The 18,356-nt window shown below is 55.7% G+C and overlaps 1 protein-coding gene across 1 annotated transcript; it reads right to left on the bottom strand.

Moving 5' to 3' along the window:
• Positions 1 to 39: 39 nt before the first annotated feature.
• On the bottom strand, positions 40 to 11,691 carry CTSZ (cathepsin Z). The gene is made up of 6 exons (XM_025398067.1): positions 11,374 to 11,691; positions 10,715 to 10,878; positions 5,852 to 6,031; positions 2,629 to 2,779; positions 1,499 to 1,661; positions 40 to 621 (listed from the first exon to the last, which is right to left on the bottom strand). The coding sequence occupies exons 1-6, from the start codon at positions 11,514 to 11,516 to the stop codon at positions 511 to 513; spliced, it is 912 nt and encodes a 303-aa protein (XP_025253852.1). The 5' UTR covers positions 11,517 to 11,691; the 3' UTR covers positions 40 to 510.
• Positions 11,692 to 18,356: the final 6,665 nt, after the last annotated feature.

Here is an 18,356-nt window from a genome sequence, read left to right as displayed (position 1 = left end):
CATTGTTTTTGTGTGTGAATAAGGCACGGTCAGCCTCAGTCTTGTGTGGAGCCAGATACTTTATTCATCACTTGGGCGATTTGAAATTGCCATCTCCCTCCCTCCCTCCCCAGCCCTTGATTCCAAAGTGACATAAGAAGCGGTGATGCGTCTGAACTGTTTCACCTCTCACATGCCGTATGATTGCCCACAGTGGCCAAATACAAAAGATCAAGCCCTCTACTGAAGAAAACAGGTCCCATGGTTTGCTGGGTCACAGATCACTTCTTCACCAGGTGGTTGACTGCAATCATTGTGAGGCAGAGCCATCCTGTGTGCTGTGCAAGTGTTTTAAGTCATCCCATTTTCAACCCTCAAGAACCCCCTCAGCCAGTGCTCCGTTGTCCTTGCTGTCCGATATTGATAGCCAACCCCATGCCCACCAGCCAGCCTGGCACACAGAACCATAGGATCCCCTCTGATCATGCCTCACCATGCCTTTTCTTAAACGGCTCTTCTAGTGACATAGCCTTAAACGATGGGGTCCCCAAACGTACAGAGCTCCTCGATGGCAAGGTTGTATCTGGCGCCCTTCCCATCCTTATAGGTGCTGGTCACGATCCTCAGCCAGCCTCTCTCGCCCTGTGAGAAGTGGGATCGCGCGTCAGCCCATCTGCAGCCATCCCCAGCTCCCTCTGCTGCTCTCAGCACCCTGCCCCCTGCTTTCTGCCTCCATCCCTCAGGCCAACCTTGGAGGATCCAGACAACCCGCTCAGCTGCCCCTCAGCTTTCCCATGACCCCTGTTCTGAAATACCTTTTGTGAAATATTTCACTTGGTTAACGTTTAACATGAGGGCCTCTATGCCAAAAGTGAATTCATGTAACGAAACATGTCGACTCTAGACCGGCGACGACGCCACCTACTGCTACCCCCATTAGTAGTCACCTAGTAAAAAACACATTTCATCACCTGCACGTGAACCGCCTTTCCCCCATTTCCTAATAATGAATTTCTGTGTCTTACATTATTAATGGCTAAGACTAGGCCTGGCAGTTGATTTCTCTCTCCTGGACTTTTGGCCCAACTCGAGTATTTTTGAAAAACCTACACAGTATTTTAGGGGAGCCCAAAAACCGTGATAGGAAAAAGAATGAGCTGGTTGTAAAGGAAGAAGGTGGCAGAGCTCCTCTCCAGCAGTGCTCACAGGGACTTCCCCAGGGCACCAGGCACCATCTGGAAACAGTTTTGGTCACACTAGGATTGCGGGGAGTCACCTAGTGGGTGGAGGGGCCAGGGATGCTGCTGAACAGCCAAAGTGCACAGGATGGCGGCAGCCGTGCACGACAGAGAAGGGTCTGGCCCCAAAAGCCACTGGCGAGATGGCTGAGACAGCTGGAGCAAGGAACCCTCCGTCAAGGCCCCGGTTTTCAGCTAAAAGTCAACAGAACCATTCAAGCGAGAGGAGTACCAGGATGCTTTTTTCTAGGAATGACCTTAAGAAAATGCAAACCTCTTACCCATGGTTCACCCCATGAATTCCGGACAATCCAGTACTCAGTCCCATTGCTGATGCCCCACCCAGCCACGGAAATGACATGGTTTATGTAGGTGACATCCTGGTATTCGGCATAGATGCCTCCGGTGTAGTTAGCCAGTCTTTCTGTTGCCATTATTCCACAGCTGAGAGCAAGCAGTTAAGGAATTACCACTTTAAGTTGAGAGAATTTACCATCATTAGAAATAATCTGCTATGGCCGGGCACAGTGGCTCACACCTGTAATCCCAGCAACTTGGGAGGCCGAGGCAGGTGGATCGCTTGAGTCCAGGAGTTCAAGACCAGCCTGGGCAAGATGGCAAAACCCCCACCTCTACAAAAAATACAAAAAATACAAAAATTAGCTGGGTGTGGTGGTGTGCGCCAGTAATCCCAGCTATTCGGTGGAGGGGGCTAAGGCAGGAGGATCGCTTGAGCCTGGACGGTCAAGGCTACAGTGAGCCAAGATCACACCACTGCACTCCAGCCTGGGTGACAGAGTGAGACTTTGTTTAAAAAAATAATAATAATAAAAATTAAAAATAAAAAAAAAAAACAAACTCTGATATGACGAAAAAGTTATGTAAACCCAACTCAGATAATGTATATCCGACGGTTCTGGAGAAACTTCTGTTATTCACATAGTGAATGAAACTATGTGAAACTGCCCCCAACACACTGCCCTCAGTACAGCTTGGGGGAGCGCCCCACCCGCATTCTGCACAGCCGTCCACAGGGCAGACTTGCCATCAGCTCAGCTTTACCTCTGAGAAAACGGAAGCTCTTAGAGGGGAAATGATGTGGCTGTCTCGAGCCTACTGAATACAACCGGCCAGAAGGAAAGCGGCAAAGGACGGAAACACGTGCACCTGCATGAGCCCACACTGGCGCTGTCACCCGCGGATCTCTCCTCACCCGTGGACCTCTCCTCACCTGCAAACCTCTCCTCACCCGCAAACCTCTCCTCACCCGCGGACCTCTCCTCACCCGCGGACCTCTCCTCACCCACGGACCTCTCCTCACCCGCGGACCTCTCCTCACCCGCGGACCTCTCCTCACCCACGGACCTCTCCTCACCCGCGGACCTCTCCTCACCCGCGGACCTCTCCTCACCTGATGGGACCATTTGCATAGATTTCTGCCATCATCTTCTCCCTCCCAGAGAGGGAGCCGTAGTCTCCCACTCTCCAGAGGGTGTAGTTCCGGATGGCGTGGCAGTCTTTGAATTCATTGCATGTCCCACATTGGTTGAACTTGTCACACTCTGGGGGAGAGCAAGAAAAGTCAGCATGAGGCCGTCTCCTCATTAACCCACCGACAAAGAAGCCCGCCAAGCCCACTCTCCACGCTCCTCATGCAGCCTACCACTGAGCAGCTAAGAACAGAAATCGTCTTGCCATTGGGTGCTGCTTAATGACGCTCTTCTTTCAGCTGCTGGGGAGTTATGAAAAGCCCTTCCCCAGGCCTTGGCAGAGAATGAAAGAGCCAGGCATTAATTAGCACATAGTAGGCACCCAGGAGTTCGCCTTTTTCTGTCTAATGGCTGGAGAAGAAGGACCTTTCCACAATACTTTCTGGCTGAAAATGGAGCATAATCAAATGATTGGCACTTAATAAAATGTCTCTATTGCTGGCTGGTGAATAAAGAGGCCAATACGTTGAGTAACAACAGAAAAGCATTTTCTTCTGTGCCCACGCTGAGGATACCGAAAAAAAAAAAATTCTAGTTATTTCGACCTAAGAGGTTATCAAGAATTAGGCTTTAAAAAAATAAAATAAAATAAAGAGGGCCAGGCACCTGCAATCCCAGCACTTTGGGAGGCCAAGGCAGGAGGATGGCTTGAGGCCAGGAGTCTGAGACCAGCCTGGACAACAGAGCGAGACCCTATCTCTACAGAAAAAAAAAATTTTAATTAATTAAAAAAAAAAAGAAGAAAATAAAAAGTACAGCTCTTGGTTTGCAAGCTCAGAGTCGCTGTGTTCCCACTTTTCACTCCATCCACACAGCGGCCGTCGGCCTGCCATTCGCTGCTTTGGTGTGACCTGTCATAGTTACCAGTCTGTCCGATTCTTCCCCCAGGAACATGAGCACCTTGAGGCTCGGACACTGGTTCAATTTGTCCCTTGCACACCAAGGGCCCAGTGCCCAGTACTACGGGAAAATGGTGGATTTGTGGCCACATTTTGCTAACACTACAAAGACAAGACCATTTATCGCAATCAGTTTTTTTTTTTTTTTTTTTTTTTTTTTTTTTTTTTTTTTTTGAGACTGAGTCTCACTCTGTCACCCAGGCTGGAGTTCAGTGGTATGATCCTGGCTTACTGCAAGCTCCACCTCCTGGGTTCAAGTGATCCTCCTGCCTCAGCCTCCTAAGTAGCTGGGATTACAAGCACACGCCACCACGCTCGGCTAATTTTTGTATTTTTAGTAGGGACAGGATTTCACCAGGTTGGCCAGGCTGGTCTCGAACTCCCAGTCTCAAGTGATCCGCCCACCTCAGCCTCCCAAAGCGCTGGGATTACAGGTGTGAGCCACCGCGGTCACCAGTCACACAATCACGTTTCTGATGAGCTCCATCTGCTCCTGTCAGGCTGGGTGGGGTCGAGGGGCCTGGCCTCGGCTGGGTGAGAGCAGTTGGGGGTGGAGTGGGGTGGGCGTGGCCCTGGAGACCACCTGATACCCGCTTCCTGCTTCCAGAGCCGTCTGACCGCCCTTCCCTCTGTGCCTTCATCTGTCCCCCTTCTCAAAGGACTCAGTCAGTCCAGGAGAATTCTTTCTGGCTGAACAATAAGGCCTGAGAGGCAAGGCAAGGGAGCCCCGTTGGCAGAGGGTGGTGCCCAGAGGACCTTGTGCCACGTCAGAGTGCGCAGGGCGCTGGGGCCAGCCTATATAGCCTGGGGCAGGGGGGAAACAGCAAAGCAAGCAGCAGCCGTTGGCCTTTCCCAGCTCTCTGCTCTGACTGTGAGGGAGATCTGAGTCAGGTGGCTTAAAACTACCAATTATGGCTGGGCGCGGTGGCTCATGCCTATAATCCCAGCACTTTGGGAGGCCGAGGTGGGCGGATCACCTGAGGTCGGGAGTTTGAGACCAGCCTGACCAACATGGAGAAACCCCGTCTCTACTAAAAAATACAAAATTAGCCAGGTGTGGTGGCACATGCCTGTAATCCCAGCTACTCGGGAGGCTGAGGCAGGAGAATCACTCAAACCCGGGAGGCTGAGTTTGCAGTGAGCAGAGACCGTGCCATTGCACTCCAGCCTGGGCAACAAGAGCGAAACTCCATCTCAAAAACAAACAAAACCTACCAATTACGGGATTAGGGTCTGGGCTTTCCTTTCCTTCTGTTTCCAACGGGAGCAGCCTGAAAGGAATGCCAGCTACAGGGATTCCAGGCTAGCTTGGATCTGCTCATCCACATAGCACCCCCTTGGCCGCAGACACACCTGAATGTGGGGGACCTGGGCCCTGGGTCGCCAGAACAGGAACCAAGCCAATGCCTGCTTCCAGCTTGGGGCAGCACCTCCCCACCTGCTCTCCACCAAAGCTCCTGGAAAATGAACTCTCCCTCCACAAAGCCCCCTACACCTCTCCCCTACAAAGGCCCAAAAAGCCACCAACATGCCAGCATGTCAGAACCCAAACACCATATCCAGGCCCAGCCAAAGGGGCACAGGAGCAAGACACTTCCACAAGGCTGGAGACATGGAGACAGGAATTTTTTTTGAGACGTAGTCGTGCTCTGTCACCCAGGCTAGAGTGCAGTGGCGTGATCTTGGCTCACTGCAACCGCTGCCTCCCGGGTCAAGCGATGCTCCTGCCTCAGCTGCCTGAATAGCTGGGATTACAGGCGTGCACCACCATACCCGGCTAATTTTTGTGTTTTTAGTAGGGAAAGGATTGGCCGTGTTGGCCAGGCTGGTCTTGAACTTCTGACCTCAAGTGATCTGCCTGTCTTGGCTTCCCAAAGTGCTGAGATTACAGGTGTGAGCCACCGCGCATGGCCAAGGATGCTCTTCAGCCCACTCCTGCATCAGGCTTTTTCGCTGACCTTCTCAGCAGGGACTACGGGGTCCAGTTTTCTGGTCCCCAGCCCAAGCAGGTGCACGGTAGCAGAGGGGCTTCTGCAGGGAGAGGCTGGAGCAGGTGCTGTGAACACTGCCCCTCACGGTCAAGAGCATCAGTGCCCCTGGGGGCTGCAACCCTGCCCTCCCGCAGCTCCCCAGCCACCAGCCAATGTGAGGAGCGCGGGATTGGGCTGGGCCCCCAGCCACGAGTCCCCGTGGAAGATGGCGTAGAGGGCGGGAGGGTGAGGTGGGGGCGTGGGCAGCAGCCTACCCTGGTCCTTGGCCTGGTAGTTGTTGCAGGTCTCGTCGGGGATGCCGTGTCGGTGGGCATAGTCCCACACGGGCAGGTCATTGCCCCCTTCACAGGAGCCAGCATTAGCACAGTCGAGGACGTGCTGCACGGACAGGAGGGTGGAGGGCCACGCTCCCTTCCTCTTGATGTTGATCCGATCTGCAACAGTCAGCACCTGCCAGTCAGCACTCAGCCGCCCTCCACCCACTTCCCCAAATGGGCCTGGATGCCTGGGGTGGGATGCAGGCTCTGCCCAGCCTGGCCTGCCTTCGGCTCTGCCCAGCTGCCTGTGTCTCCCTCTCCCTGCTGACCTCTTCACGGAGGTCTCTGCTCAGACGTCGCTCTGCAGAGAGTGCCCTGGCCTTCTTTGGGCACTGTCCTGTCTGCCACACCTCCTACTACAAATGCCACGACAGCAGGGCCAGGGCCAGGCAGTCACCAGCCTCTGGCCCTGCAGACACCAGAGAAGTGCCTGCTGAATGTAGGGCTGAATGGACAGAGACTCTGCCACCCATGCCAAGTGGGCCACGCCCCAAAGCCAGCCAGGAGAAACCGTCCCTGCCCTCGTGGACAGGGGGCCAAAGCGTCAGCTCTGTAAACGAGTATAGCCCAGGGAGCTGCATGAGCCCCAGTGAGGGGCCAGATGCAGTACCAAGGGCTGGGGAAGGCCAGCAGGGACCCAGCTCTGAAGGCACGGGGGGATGCAGAGGGCTCCCAGTGGCTGGCTGACCATGCCCTCACTGCCCAGGTGCCTGGGCTCTGAATCTCAAGGTGCAGCCAAGGACAGGAGAGGTTGGTCACCAAGGGACCTGCTTCCCTTCTCATGCACAAATGCAATAAAACAGATCCTACAAAGAAACCCAGGCCCTCATTCAGGGTCATCTCACTCTCTGCCCTCCCAGGACAATGACTTCACAGCCACACACCCCTGCACCTGCCTCAGGCCTCATCTCCTGACCCTACCTCCAAGTCAGAACCCTTCTGGCAGCCTCACCTGTCCCTCCCCCAGGGCACAGTGAGCAGGGGGTTCCTCTGCCCATTGGCAGCCCCCTCTGGGCCTGCACATCCCCTCCATCTCCTGTTACCTTCCAGACTTTCCCACACTGCCCCACAGTCTGCTCTTCCACCTGGCCTCCTCCCGGTCGCCCAGCCAGGGGCCTTCTGGAACTGACCCCGCTCTGGTGACTTTGCTTCACACATCACTGAAAAGTCCCAAAGCGGACCTCCATCCTGCCGCCACCCAGCCTGCCCATGCTCTGCACCCCAAACGCTCTTCCTGGAGCAGCCAGTGGCTGGTTTGTCCCCTCCCACCCGACCAAGCCACCTTAGGTTCCATCCTGTTTCCTCCCGAGGACTTGGCTCCCTCCAGCTCTCCTCCTCCCCTCCCCCTTGTCAGCCACGCCCCCTCTAAGCAGATCTGCACACCTCAGACCTGCCTTTCTCACAACACCAGCGTGAGCCCCCGGCCCCTCCCACTCACTGTCATGGTTTTCTGCTTTACTCAATGGTTTGAGACAGTGCCCTGACCTCTACTGCCCCGCTCCTCTTCAGCCCTTTCTCTCTTGCTAATGGCCACTTCTCCATCATCCGAGCCGACCACTCTCCGGCAACAGTCAGCACAGTGGTCGCTCCATCCTTCAGGAAGTACCTCCTGCCTGGGCTTCTGGGGTTCCACTTGGCAGTGCAGGGTATCCCATGGCCTGCCCGGAGCCCTTCCCTTCTCTGCCCAACCCAACCTGGCGACAGCAGTCCTGGCCGAGGCAGAGCTCGGATGGATGAGCAGTTTCAGTTCTCGCCTCTCCGTCCACGCCTGCCTGAAGCATCTGGACCCAGCCTAACCACCTCATGAGGTGTGCACAAGCTTTTCCCATGGCCAGACTCAATCCTTCATCCCACCAGCCCCATCCGGCAATGGGCTTATTACTCACACCCAACTGTGAGCTGACACAAGTGTCCTGAATACGTTTAACGCAGACCAGGCCAAGCTAGGGTGTGCAGGAAGTTGGGTGTGTCAAATGCATTCTCCACTTACGGCGTTTTCAACTTACGATGGGGTTGTCGGGACATGACCCCACTGTTAAGTCAAGGAGCATCTGTGACCGTGCAAAGCACACAGTGCCAAGAAGAAGAATCAAATGGGGAGATAATTCAGGAAGTGGGGTGTCATATGCGTACGGTGGCTGAGGAAGACCCCGCTGAGGTGACATCCATAGGAGGGAGGGACCTCAGGGAGAGAGGAGGTGCCTGGCGGGAGAAGCTACCACCCCGCTCCACCCTCGGTAGGAGCAGGGGAGCAAGAGGGGTCCTGGGAGGGAGCCCGATGGTGAAGGCTCTTGAAGACCAGAGGGTTCTGTCTTTTATCTGAGTGCCATCCTGAGAGGGTTTCAAGCCAAAGAACATGATCTGATGGGTTTTCACAGGCTCACTGTGGCCAGAGGGGCAGAGGCCAGGAGACCAGTGAGGGCAGTTGGCAGCGGGGCGGTGTGGTTACACCTGGAGGAGGAGGTGGGCGGTGCGTGATTTCTGCATCTGCTTCAAAGGTAGAACCGACAAGACTTGTGGGTGGATTATATGAGGGACAGAAAACAGAGGAGTCGTGTGCCAGTCCAGGCTTTTGCCTGCATAGCCGGAAGGACAGCCAGGGAGGACTGGGGAAGAAATGGGCTCTCGGGTCACAGCGGTGGAAGGAGCCATCCAGACCTCAAGGTCTGAGGCTGGAGGCGTCAGGTGCCTGGGCCAGCGGGCAAGTGGGCAGGCAGAAGAAAAAGTGAGTTCAGGTGAAGAGTTGGTCCTAGGGTAGCTGACACTCAGAACTCTGAGGAGACAGCTGTGGAGAGGGGAAGGATGGGCCAGGGAGGTGCAGGCAGGGAGTGTGGTGCAGGAGAGGGAAGCATCTTGGGGAGACGTGATCAGGAGAATGCTTCACAGTGGGCCCCAGGTAGCTGTGGCAAGAACAGTGCTGGTGGAGTGGCAGAGGTGGGACTGAGGCTGGAGTGGGTTCAAGGGTAGAGAAGAGGAAGTAGAGGGACTCCAGATTTCCCCAGGGAGCCAGCAATTGGGGCGGGGTGGGACCGGGGGCTTTGTGTTCCTTTGTTCCAGGTGGGAGAGCTTATCTGAGTGGGAAGGGATGGGCTCAGCGAGGGGTCAAGCCATTTGATCCTAGGGGAGAGGAGGGAAGACAAATGGAGGACCTGCCGCCTTGGCTGGCAGATGGCCAGGGCCCCGTGGAAGTCCCCTTCTGGTGGCTTCTATTCCTCAGTGAGAGGACGCAAGGGCCTGGGTCTGGGTGCACTGAGAAGGAGGTTTCAGGAGAAAGTGGGGTGAAGCAGTCATCCGCCCAGAGAGAGAGTCCCCTGGGGAAATGCAGCAGGGCTGACCCCTGGCCAGGGTCCCACACCCACCTGAAAGCCATCTCCTTCCTACCTGCAGTCCTTCGCAGACGCACATCTTGTCACCTGACTCCCTCTCAAAGAGTTCAAGGCTTCCCACAGGCCCCTGGTGATCTTTCTATCCTCCCCTCACCCTCACCCCACCCTCAAAGCCTCTTTCACTTCCTCAGCAGGTGCCAGGCCTGGGCACTTCCCCTGGACTCTGCCTAGTCCTCTGCCTCTAGCCCTCTAGCTGGGCTGCCTGTAGCCCCACCCACACCCTGCAGCCCGCCCAAGGTCTCCCAGACCTTCCAGCTCCATCCACATCAAAGGGGACTTTGAGCGGTCAGAAGTGTGTTCCAGCCCCCGGGGGAGGTGCCACAGATGCCGCAGCTTCAGTTTGCTGGCTTCGGGGTCCAGACCCTACCCCCAGAGCGAGAACCCCTCATTCACAAGAGAGAGCCCATCAGACATCCTGGCACAAAGCCCAGGCTTCCGGGCTCAAATCTCAGCTGTCACTCACACTACGCTCAAGCCTCCCAATCTCTCTGCAAAAAGCTTGTTTCCTCATCTGCAAACTGAAAGCAATCATGGCATTGAGGAGGCGTCAGTGAGATGGAGCACACACAAGCGCGTGTCCCCCAGCTTTGGCCCACAGCGGCAGCCACACTGGAGTCGATCTTTTTCACATGGGTGTACAGCAGGCCTGGCCCATGAGGACCAACGCCAGCGAGGAGGCAGCAGCACTACAGCGCTCATGGGCCAAACTCCCAGCCCACGCAAGTCCCATCTCCAGGGGAAATCCAGGCTCCTGGACCCTGTGCTGTGACTGGAGAGGGGATAGCAGAGTCCCTCCCAAATGCTGTGGGGTGGGCCTGGGGCTGGTTTGCAGCTGTCTCTTCTCCTGCCTTCTCTCCCAAAGCAGGGCACAGCAGCCTCGTTGATAGGGTGGGCCTCAGCCTCCGCTTCCTCTTTGCTGAGAGCCTTCCTACCCCACTGCAGCCAAAAGCCTAAGATAGAAACCCACCAGGCTGGGGGTAGTGACCAGGTTAGGCCATGGGCTGTAGCCAACAAGCCTCACCCAATATTCCAAGCCCAGGACAGGTTTTCATCTGTGCTGAGAAGTAGTTTACTTCTGTGTCCTCAAATACAGCCTGGGGACTCTGATTTTGCATTTCTGTTTCTATCCCAATGGCTGAGGTCACAAGCTTTGGGGGAAGAGAGGGCACCTGGCAGTCACTTGTCACTGGGCTTCAGTCCTAGTCCTGCCTATCGCCCAAAGGCCCCAGAACGACCCAGCTTGGGTCACCTCAGCAGAGGGCAAAGGCCTGCGCCCCTCGGCCTTAGCCCCCCAGCCCAGGCTGACCTGGCCTTGAATCACAGGCCCCTGGAATCGCGGGCTGAGCTGCCTGGGCTGATAAAGAGGCAGCCGGAATGGGCTTTCCTGGCCCACAGTCAAAGGGCGGCCACTCACCCGCCATAGCGCTGGTGCTGGCGTGAGCCCAGCAGGAGCCGCAGTACTGGGGGATGTGCTGGTTCCGGGTGATGCTGGCATAGTTGACACCATTCACGTTGCGCCAGTCCCAGCTCTTGGGCAGATCCGCTGGGGACAGGTACTCATGAGGCCGGGGGTATGTGCTGAGAAGAGACCATTCCTACCCAGATCAGTGCTGGGGCCCCGGGGGGCCATGAGCCCAGGAAGCCCTGGGTAGGGCCCTCCCGCCCTTCCCAACACCTGAGGGCATGGAAGTGAGGCTACAGTCACCAGAGGTGAGCCAGGTGTGGGCCCACCTCACACTAGGAGGCCCCAGCGCTCTCAGAATGTGAAGGAGGCAGGGCACCCCCGAAAGGAGGGAATCGGGGTGCTCCCCCAGCCATGCCACGCCATGAGGGCTACCCCCAGAGGCCGAGGAGGTGGGGCTGGCCTGACTTTCTGGCCAGGTGGGGCTTGTCCAACCCCACAAACATCAGGGCTCACCCTGGATGTGGAAGAGAAGGAGCGACCCCCAAAATGAAGCGGCTGGATCTGACCTTCCAAGGCCTGGTGGCGAGGCCCCCAGGAGGCAGAGCGCGCATCTGGCCCGGGAGATGGGCCTCCCGTCCCGCCAAGGCTGCCTCCCCGCCGGCGCCCACCTGCGCCCCAGCGGAGCCAACCAGTCCCCCCGCAGAGGCCGGTAGCAGGTCTGTCCCGGGCGGAAGTAGAGGCCGCCCTGCGCCGCGCCTGTCAGCAGCACGAGCAGCAGCAGCGGTCGCCACCCTGGCCCGCGCCTCGCCATGGCCCCACGCCGGCTCCTGGGTCCTGCTCCGGATCCTGCTCCGAGTCCCAGATCCCTCGCCGGCTCCCGCTCTGGATCCCGTCCCGACCTCGGCCTCGGCCCCGCACCCGGCCGACCCCGCACTTTGGGCCCCTGCCCCGCCCGGCCCTTAAGGCTGCGGCGGCCGGGCCGGGACACTCCCCCGGGGCGGGGCTGTCCCATCGCGGCTCCTGCCCCGCCCGGTGACCCCTGTCCGCCCCGCCCGGCGCCGCGCCCCGCTCCCTCCCTGGCTCCGGGGTGCCTGAACTCGCGGGCCAGGCGCGAGGTCACCGGGCAGACCCCAGGCCGGACCCCGCCGCCGGCCGCCGCGGGCTAGTGACTGCCCTGAGCGCGGGACTGTCCAACTGGACCTCTTTGCCGGGGTTCCTGGCTTCGGGGTGGGGGGCCGCAGGCTCATGGGACCCCTTGACCCTGCGTTCCTGGGGCCCTGAGCCCTGGAGAGAGGCCCCAGCTTCACATCTGGGCTCAGGCCTCCCCTAGGAAGGCACCCGGGGATGCGGCCACCGCCCCCACAGAAGGGTGCCAGCGCCTGGCTTTCTAAACCCCTTTTCCCAAAGGCCCAGGCCCTTTCGGAGGGACGGTTCCCTTTTGCAGAGAAAGAAGGAGGGATCTTTCTAGAAGATGCCCCAAAGGAAAATTCCACTTGGCGCATGCATCAGGAGTTCTACAATGTGACTTCCAAAGATGTCTGAAAAGGTTTTCTGCTAACAAAACTCTTCTTAGTCAAATGAGGAACCAAAAGCAGAAGTGGCCCCCCAGGACGTGGTTTTGTAACTAGAGGAGGGCTCTCGCTCCCTGCGGCCCCTCTGAGTGCTTGTCATGGCCTTCGGGCCCACACCATGGCCTCCTTCTCTGGTAAGAACAGGGCCCGGCATTGTGGGCTTGGGCCTGACAGGCCCTTGCTGGGGGCCCTTGGCACAGGGCCCTCAGATGAGCTTGCCCAACTCTCTTCATACTCAGTGGCACTCACCACATTCCGAGGGTGCCACGTGGGCAAGGGGAAGTCACAGCAGCTGCCGCCTGACTTCCAGCAGCTTCCATGACCATTCCCGGAAGCACTGAGGTGGCCATGGAATCCCCCTATGACTGTCTGAGCGGAGAGCAAGGCTTGGAGAGCTGCTTCGTCAGCCCAGAAGTTTCGGTCCTTGTTCTCCAAAAAGTGGTCACTGAGGCAAAATGTGGACCCGGGGCTCTATCTACTGACATGCTTCTTATTTGTTTGGCAAGTTGCTCATGGAAACCATTAGTGTCCATCAGTCATCAGAAGGTGGGGTGGGGTGGCCATCCTGAGAGAAGCCCCCCAAGGCTGAGCTGGCGGTGGGGGTGGAAGCCAGGCCTCCCAACCTCTGGGCATAAAAGGAGTGGAAAGAGAATTGCCAATAGGGGGCTTTCTTCCCCTCATGTCAACTCTCTGGCCTCCCTGACTACAGGAGCTGGGTCCTTGTGAGGAAGAAATCCAGACACAGCTGCCCCTGCCGGGTCATCAGGTGGCATCTACCAAAGTGGCCGGTTTTTGGCCTCTTCTAAAGAAAAAGCTAAGAACTCACAAAATTTTGCGGGAAGAGACCTTGTGCCCCTCCCTCCAAGTACCCATAGACTGTTATGATCCAGGTGCTATGAAGTCCAATAGCACATTCTACAGCCTAAGGAACAAGCCTGGAGACGGGAGGGCCCCTTGTGCTTGGCCTCTGATGCCTGAGCTGTGATGTCCTGGGCCCTCATCCCTGAATCTGGGTGAAAAGGCACCCAAGGTGTAAGCTTCTCTTTCCTGTAGCATGGGGAGAGCTGGGGTGCTCTGAAGATGCTCCGAGACTCTCCCAGCAGGTCCAGCGCATGTACAAGGTATCAAGACAGGCAGGTCCAGCAAGGCAGGCACACGGACCCCTGCAGTCACATGGGGCCCCAAGTCCTGAAGTGTAATGCACAGCTGAACAAGGGCCTCTCCAGGTTCACTGTGCCCTGGGCCCCGCAAATTATGTAGCTGGGTCTGATGACAGCAGCCTCACCTGCTCCATCACAAGTCCTGTACATCACCTGCTTTCAGCCCAGAGCCTCTGGCAAATCAAACTCACAAACAAGGGGTAGGAGGAGGGGTGAGACAGTCAGGGAGGGAATAAACATTCACAGTTCTGCTCCCGACTATGCTGGCACAAGGCTTAGTTTATCTGGGGAGTTCCAAAGAGGAGACTCTCCGGATTTACCCTATTGAAAGTTGGTTAAAGGGAAGGATATTTTTAGGCTGGTAACAAAAAGGACGTCCAAATTTGACAAGTTGTGGCCCCTGGGTTTCCCTAACATAGAAGCAATTCAAGATCAGAATCCGATGGAAGAACAGGGCAGGAAGAGAGGGAGGGAGTCCATTCATTTGAAATCATCACCTCCCCTCCCCTCCCCCCGCTTCCCCTTTTTTTCTTTTTCTTTTTCTTTTTCTTTTTGTTACAGTCTCGCTCTGTTGCCTGGGTGAGTGCAATGGAGCAATCTCGGCTCACTGCAACCTCCGCCTCCTGGGTTCACGCGATTCTCCTGCCTCAGCCTCCCAAGTAGCTGGGATTACAGGCGCACACCACCACACCTGGCTAACTTTTTGTATTTTTAGTAGAGACAGGGTTTCACTATGTTGACCAGACTGGTCTTGAGCTCCTGACCTCGAGATCCTCCCGCCTCGGCCTCCCAAAGTGCTGGGATTACAGGTGTGAGCCACCGCGCCTGGCCTAAAATCATTTTCAACCCAAGAAGGAAGGAAGGGGCCTGATGAGACTTACCTCTTCAGCGCCTTCTGATGGGTCCAACACAGCAAACCAAGCAGAGACAGGGCTCCTCATCTCTGAACCTGGTCCTGGTCGAGTGGATGAATGCATGGCTGCCACACTGCTCCGAGAAGCTGGTGGGCTGTGTCACTTTGGCGGTTACTAAAATTGTGCAGCAGAGGATCCTAAATAGGTTGGGTTTTTTTGGTTTTGGGGTTTTTGTTTGTTGTTTTTGTTTTCCCCTTAACTTGATGCAAGATCTTAAACATGTTCCTTGTGGGGGCGGGGCTGGCGATGGCCACAAACCCCCCAAACTCAAATTCCAGTGCTGCTATTAGTGAAGGATGTTTAGCCGGAGGAGTTCTCTGAAGGGCACGCAGATAAAGCCGGGAGGTGTCTGGGACTGGAAAAAGAGGAGGAGCACATTGGGAACCTGATAGACAGGCCACCCCAGCCGTTTCTTGCTGGGGACTGCTTGCTGGGGGTTGAGTTTAGCCCCAGAGCTGTGTCTCTCTCTCTTCAAAGCAGACTCACCTGCAGAGCAGTCTGGGGACTCTTGGAAACTGGAAAGGTGTGTTTCCTCCTGAGTTGGCTGCAGGTGCCTGCAAGGTGGTTTTGTGGATACTGACTCATCTTCTCATCTGGGCCGGGATCCGAGGAGGCTTGGGGCAGGGCACTTGGACCTTCCTACCTCTGAGGCCCTACTTGCCTAAGCATTGCTTCTAGCAGCCCTTTATAAGCAGTTGTGTGCCACCACCTTCCAGCTTGGGGGCAGAATTGAGTAGGTAGTTAGAGCGAGGCATCTCCCCTGAAACCACTTTGCCTGGAAAGCTGGGCACCTGTCCTGGGTTTTCCTCCCTGGAGGTAACGGAGTCATTCCTGCTCCCAGTGGTGCCTGAGGACAGAGGGCTGAGCCAACGACATTCTAGAGGACTCTGCAGCCCCATTTGATCCTTTGCACAACGCTGTGGGTGGGGGTGGGGGTGGGGAGGCAGATGCTATTACTCCATTCTACTGGTGAAAAGACTGAGCCTCTGGAGATGTCAGGAAACCTACGCTCAGCATGAGGCTCCTGGGTGGCAGGTTCGAATCCAGTCCCTTTTTTTTTTTTTTTTTTTTTAACCCTATGAATTCTCCTGGAAAACACATGATCCAAGGCCACAGACACAAAAGCCTATTCATTTCTAAAAATAAGGCTGAGTTTTCTCCTCATTATGATAAAGATCAGCACTCAGGCCAGGGCTGGCCCACCTTCCCAACCTGGCGGAGGAGAACACGGATGAGTTTTAACTGACTGTGGAATGGCCTCGAAATCCTTTTTCTCCTTCTCCCTTTGTGCCATATTGTCTGGCTCCCACCCCGGCAAGCTGCAGATATTTCCTATTATTCCACATTCCTGAGTTTAGCCACATCCTGGATACCGGCATTTGTTTGGGTGGATGCCGACAATGCTCGCTAGGCTAGGCTGGTTTTGCAGGGCACAACGGTTCCCTCACTGGCTACAGGAGTTGCTCTTGATCCACTTGGTCAACGGGTCAGAGGCACTCGCTAACAGCCAGATATCTCTGCAGTGAGGGTCTTCAGATAGGGTGGGTCAGGTTTGCAATCTACCATGCCACTGTCCCCAGGCACCACCATGCGTCACATCCTGGCCTGGTTGTGTTATGGGAAAGGGGATCCCAACCCAGACCCCAAGAGAGGGTTCTTGGACCTCATGCAAGAAGGAATTCGGGGAAAGTCCATAAAGTGAAAGCAAGTTTATTAAGAAAGCAAAGGAATGAAAGAATGGCTACTTCACAGGCAGAGCAGCAGCATGGGAAGCTCAGCTTTTTATACTTACTGTTACTTCTTGAGTATACACTAAACAAGGGGTGGACTATTCATGAGTTTTTTGGAAAGGGGTGGGCAATTCCAGGAACTGAGGTTCCTCCCCTTTTTAGACCATACAGGGTAACTTCCTGACGCTGCCATGGCGTCTGTAAACTGTCATGGTGCTGGTAGGAGTTTCTCTTAGCATGCTAATGCATTATAATTAGCATATAATGAGCAGTGAGGACAACCAGAGGCCACTTTCATCGCCATCTTGGATTTGGTGGGTTTTGGCTGGCTTCTGTATCACATCCTTTTATCACAAGGTCTTTTTTTTTTTTGTCTTGTTGTTTTGTTTTGAGACAGAGTTTCGCTGTTGTTACCCAGGCTGGAGGGCAATGGCGCAATTTTGGCTCACTGCAACTTCTGCCTCCTGGGGTCAAGTGATTCTCCTGCCTTAGCCTCCCGAGTAGCTGGGATTGATTACAGGCGCCTGCTACCATGCGTGGCTCATTTTTTGGCTTTTTTTTAGTAGAGATGGGGTTTCACCATGTTGGCCAGGCTGGTCTCGAACTCCTGACCTCAGGTGTTCCACCTGCCTCAGCCTCCCAAAGTGCTGGGATTACAGGCCTGAGCCACGGCACCTGGCCTTTCAGCAAGGTCCTGGTGACCTGTACCTTGTGCCGACCTCCTATCTCTTCCTGTGACGTAGAATGCCTAATCCAGGGAATGCAGTCCAGTAGGTCTCAGCCTTATTTTACCCAGTCTATATTCAAGATGGAGTCGCTCTGGTTCAAACGCCTCTAACAGTTGCACAGTGACTGGTGGCGCACACTTGCTTAAGTGTGGATGTGGCTCGTTGGGCTGACATTGATGAGGGCAGCCTCATCAGCATCACCTTTGGGGCACGCCCTGTGCAGCACAGCATGTAACAGACACAGCCCACCCATGAACTCACCAGGAAGTCTTTCAAAGGGGCACTCAGTGACTATTTACCCGATTGAATTTGTTTGCCCTCTAAAGTTAGGCTGTCAGCAAATACTTGTTGAGCACCTAGTATGTGCAGGCTTCTGTTTTCTTCCCCGGGGATTCCGCAGTGAACAAAGTCCCTGTCTGCAAGGACTTACGTGTTCTGCATAAGGGAACATGTGGAAAAGTAAAATGCTCAGGAGGTAGGAAGTGCTTGGAAACAGTTAAAATGGGGAACAGGAGAGACTGGGGGCGGTCTCTGGAGAAGTCTGGTCTGGGACCATTCTTTTAGGTATCCAGTGAGTTGGGATTGAATAATGAGACAGCCATGGAAGGTGCTGGAAGGAGACTCAGCAGAAGACTGTCTGCAGAGGCCTGAGAATGTGAGTGCATTGGGTAAGTGTGTGATGCACTGGGGAAAGCCTGTGGGGAGGCCATGGACAGGTGGGCTCAGCCTCCAAGCTGCAGGGACCATGCGGACACTCAGGCCAGCTTCACACGGCCAGCCCACCTCTCCCCTTCCCTCCCGCTTCTGCCATCTGACAGAGGTTCTGCTGGCTTCCTTCTTCCTTCATCCCCCACCTAATTTCCCTGTCTAGCGGGTTTCCCATCCCTGCCTCATGGGGCGTGTGCATTTTGGAAGATGTGAAGGCACATATCAACCTTCCTTTTGTAAGAGGTTTGGGTTTTCTCCCGGTTGCCACTGGCTTTCCAGGAGGGCAGTGGCTGAGAGCTGATTTCTGTTTGTAAGATCCCTCTGGTGGCTGTGGGAAGGATGCTGTGAGTGGAGACAGCCGTGGGACAGGAAGGGCCCTGGAGGGGAGAGCCACAGGTGATGGATGAGGAATGCTGCTGGAGAGAAGGGGAGAGTAGATGCATCAGGACACCCACCTGGGAGCAGGGCTTGCAGGAAGCAGTTACAGAGTGAGGAGCAGGGGACGTGAGCACCCCGGGCTCCTGGAGCCTGCCTCTTGACCCCTTGAATTGTACCCCTGGATGTAGGTGTCTGAAGACCTGCAATCTATTTCTGGTTCTGCCACATTATCCTGAGACTTGAACATGTCAATTCCTCTCTGAGCCTTAGTTTCTTCTACAATGTGGTGAGAACCATCACTCAGCTCGAAGGTGGTGGTGTCATGCAGGCTACACGAGGGAGCACGTGGGAGACGGCGGCGGCAGAGAAACTGGTTAAGACCGGCAGAGTGGGAGGCTAGTGCTGCTTTCACCCTCTAAGTCCCTGGAGGGCAGGGCCCATATTTTCTACTTTTCTGAGGTC

The sequence above is a fragment of the Theropithecus gelada genome, chromosome 10 (genome assembly GCF_003255815.1).
Source record: "Theropithecus gelada isolate Dixy chromosome 10, Tgel_1.0, whole genome shotgun sequence".
NCBI classification, from domain to species: domain Eukaryota; kingdom Metazoa; phylum Chordata; class Mammalia; order Primates; family Cercopithecidae; genus Theropithecus; species Theropithecus gelada.
Note: the sequence above shows the minus strand (reverse complement) of the source record. Positions and strands in the feature narration are given on the sequence as shown.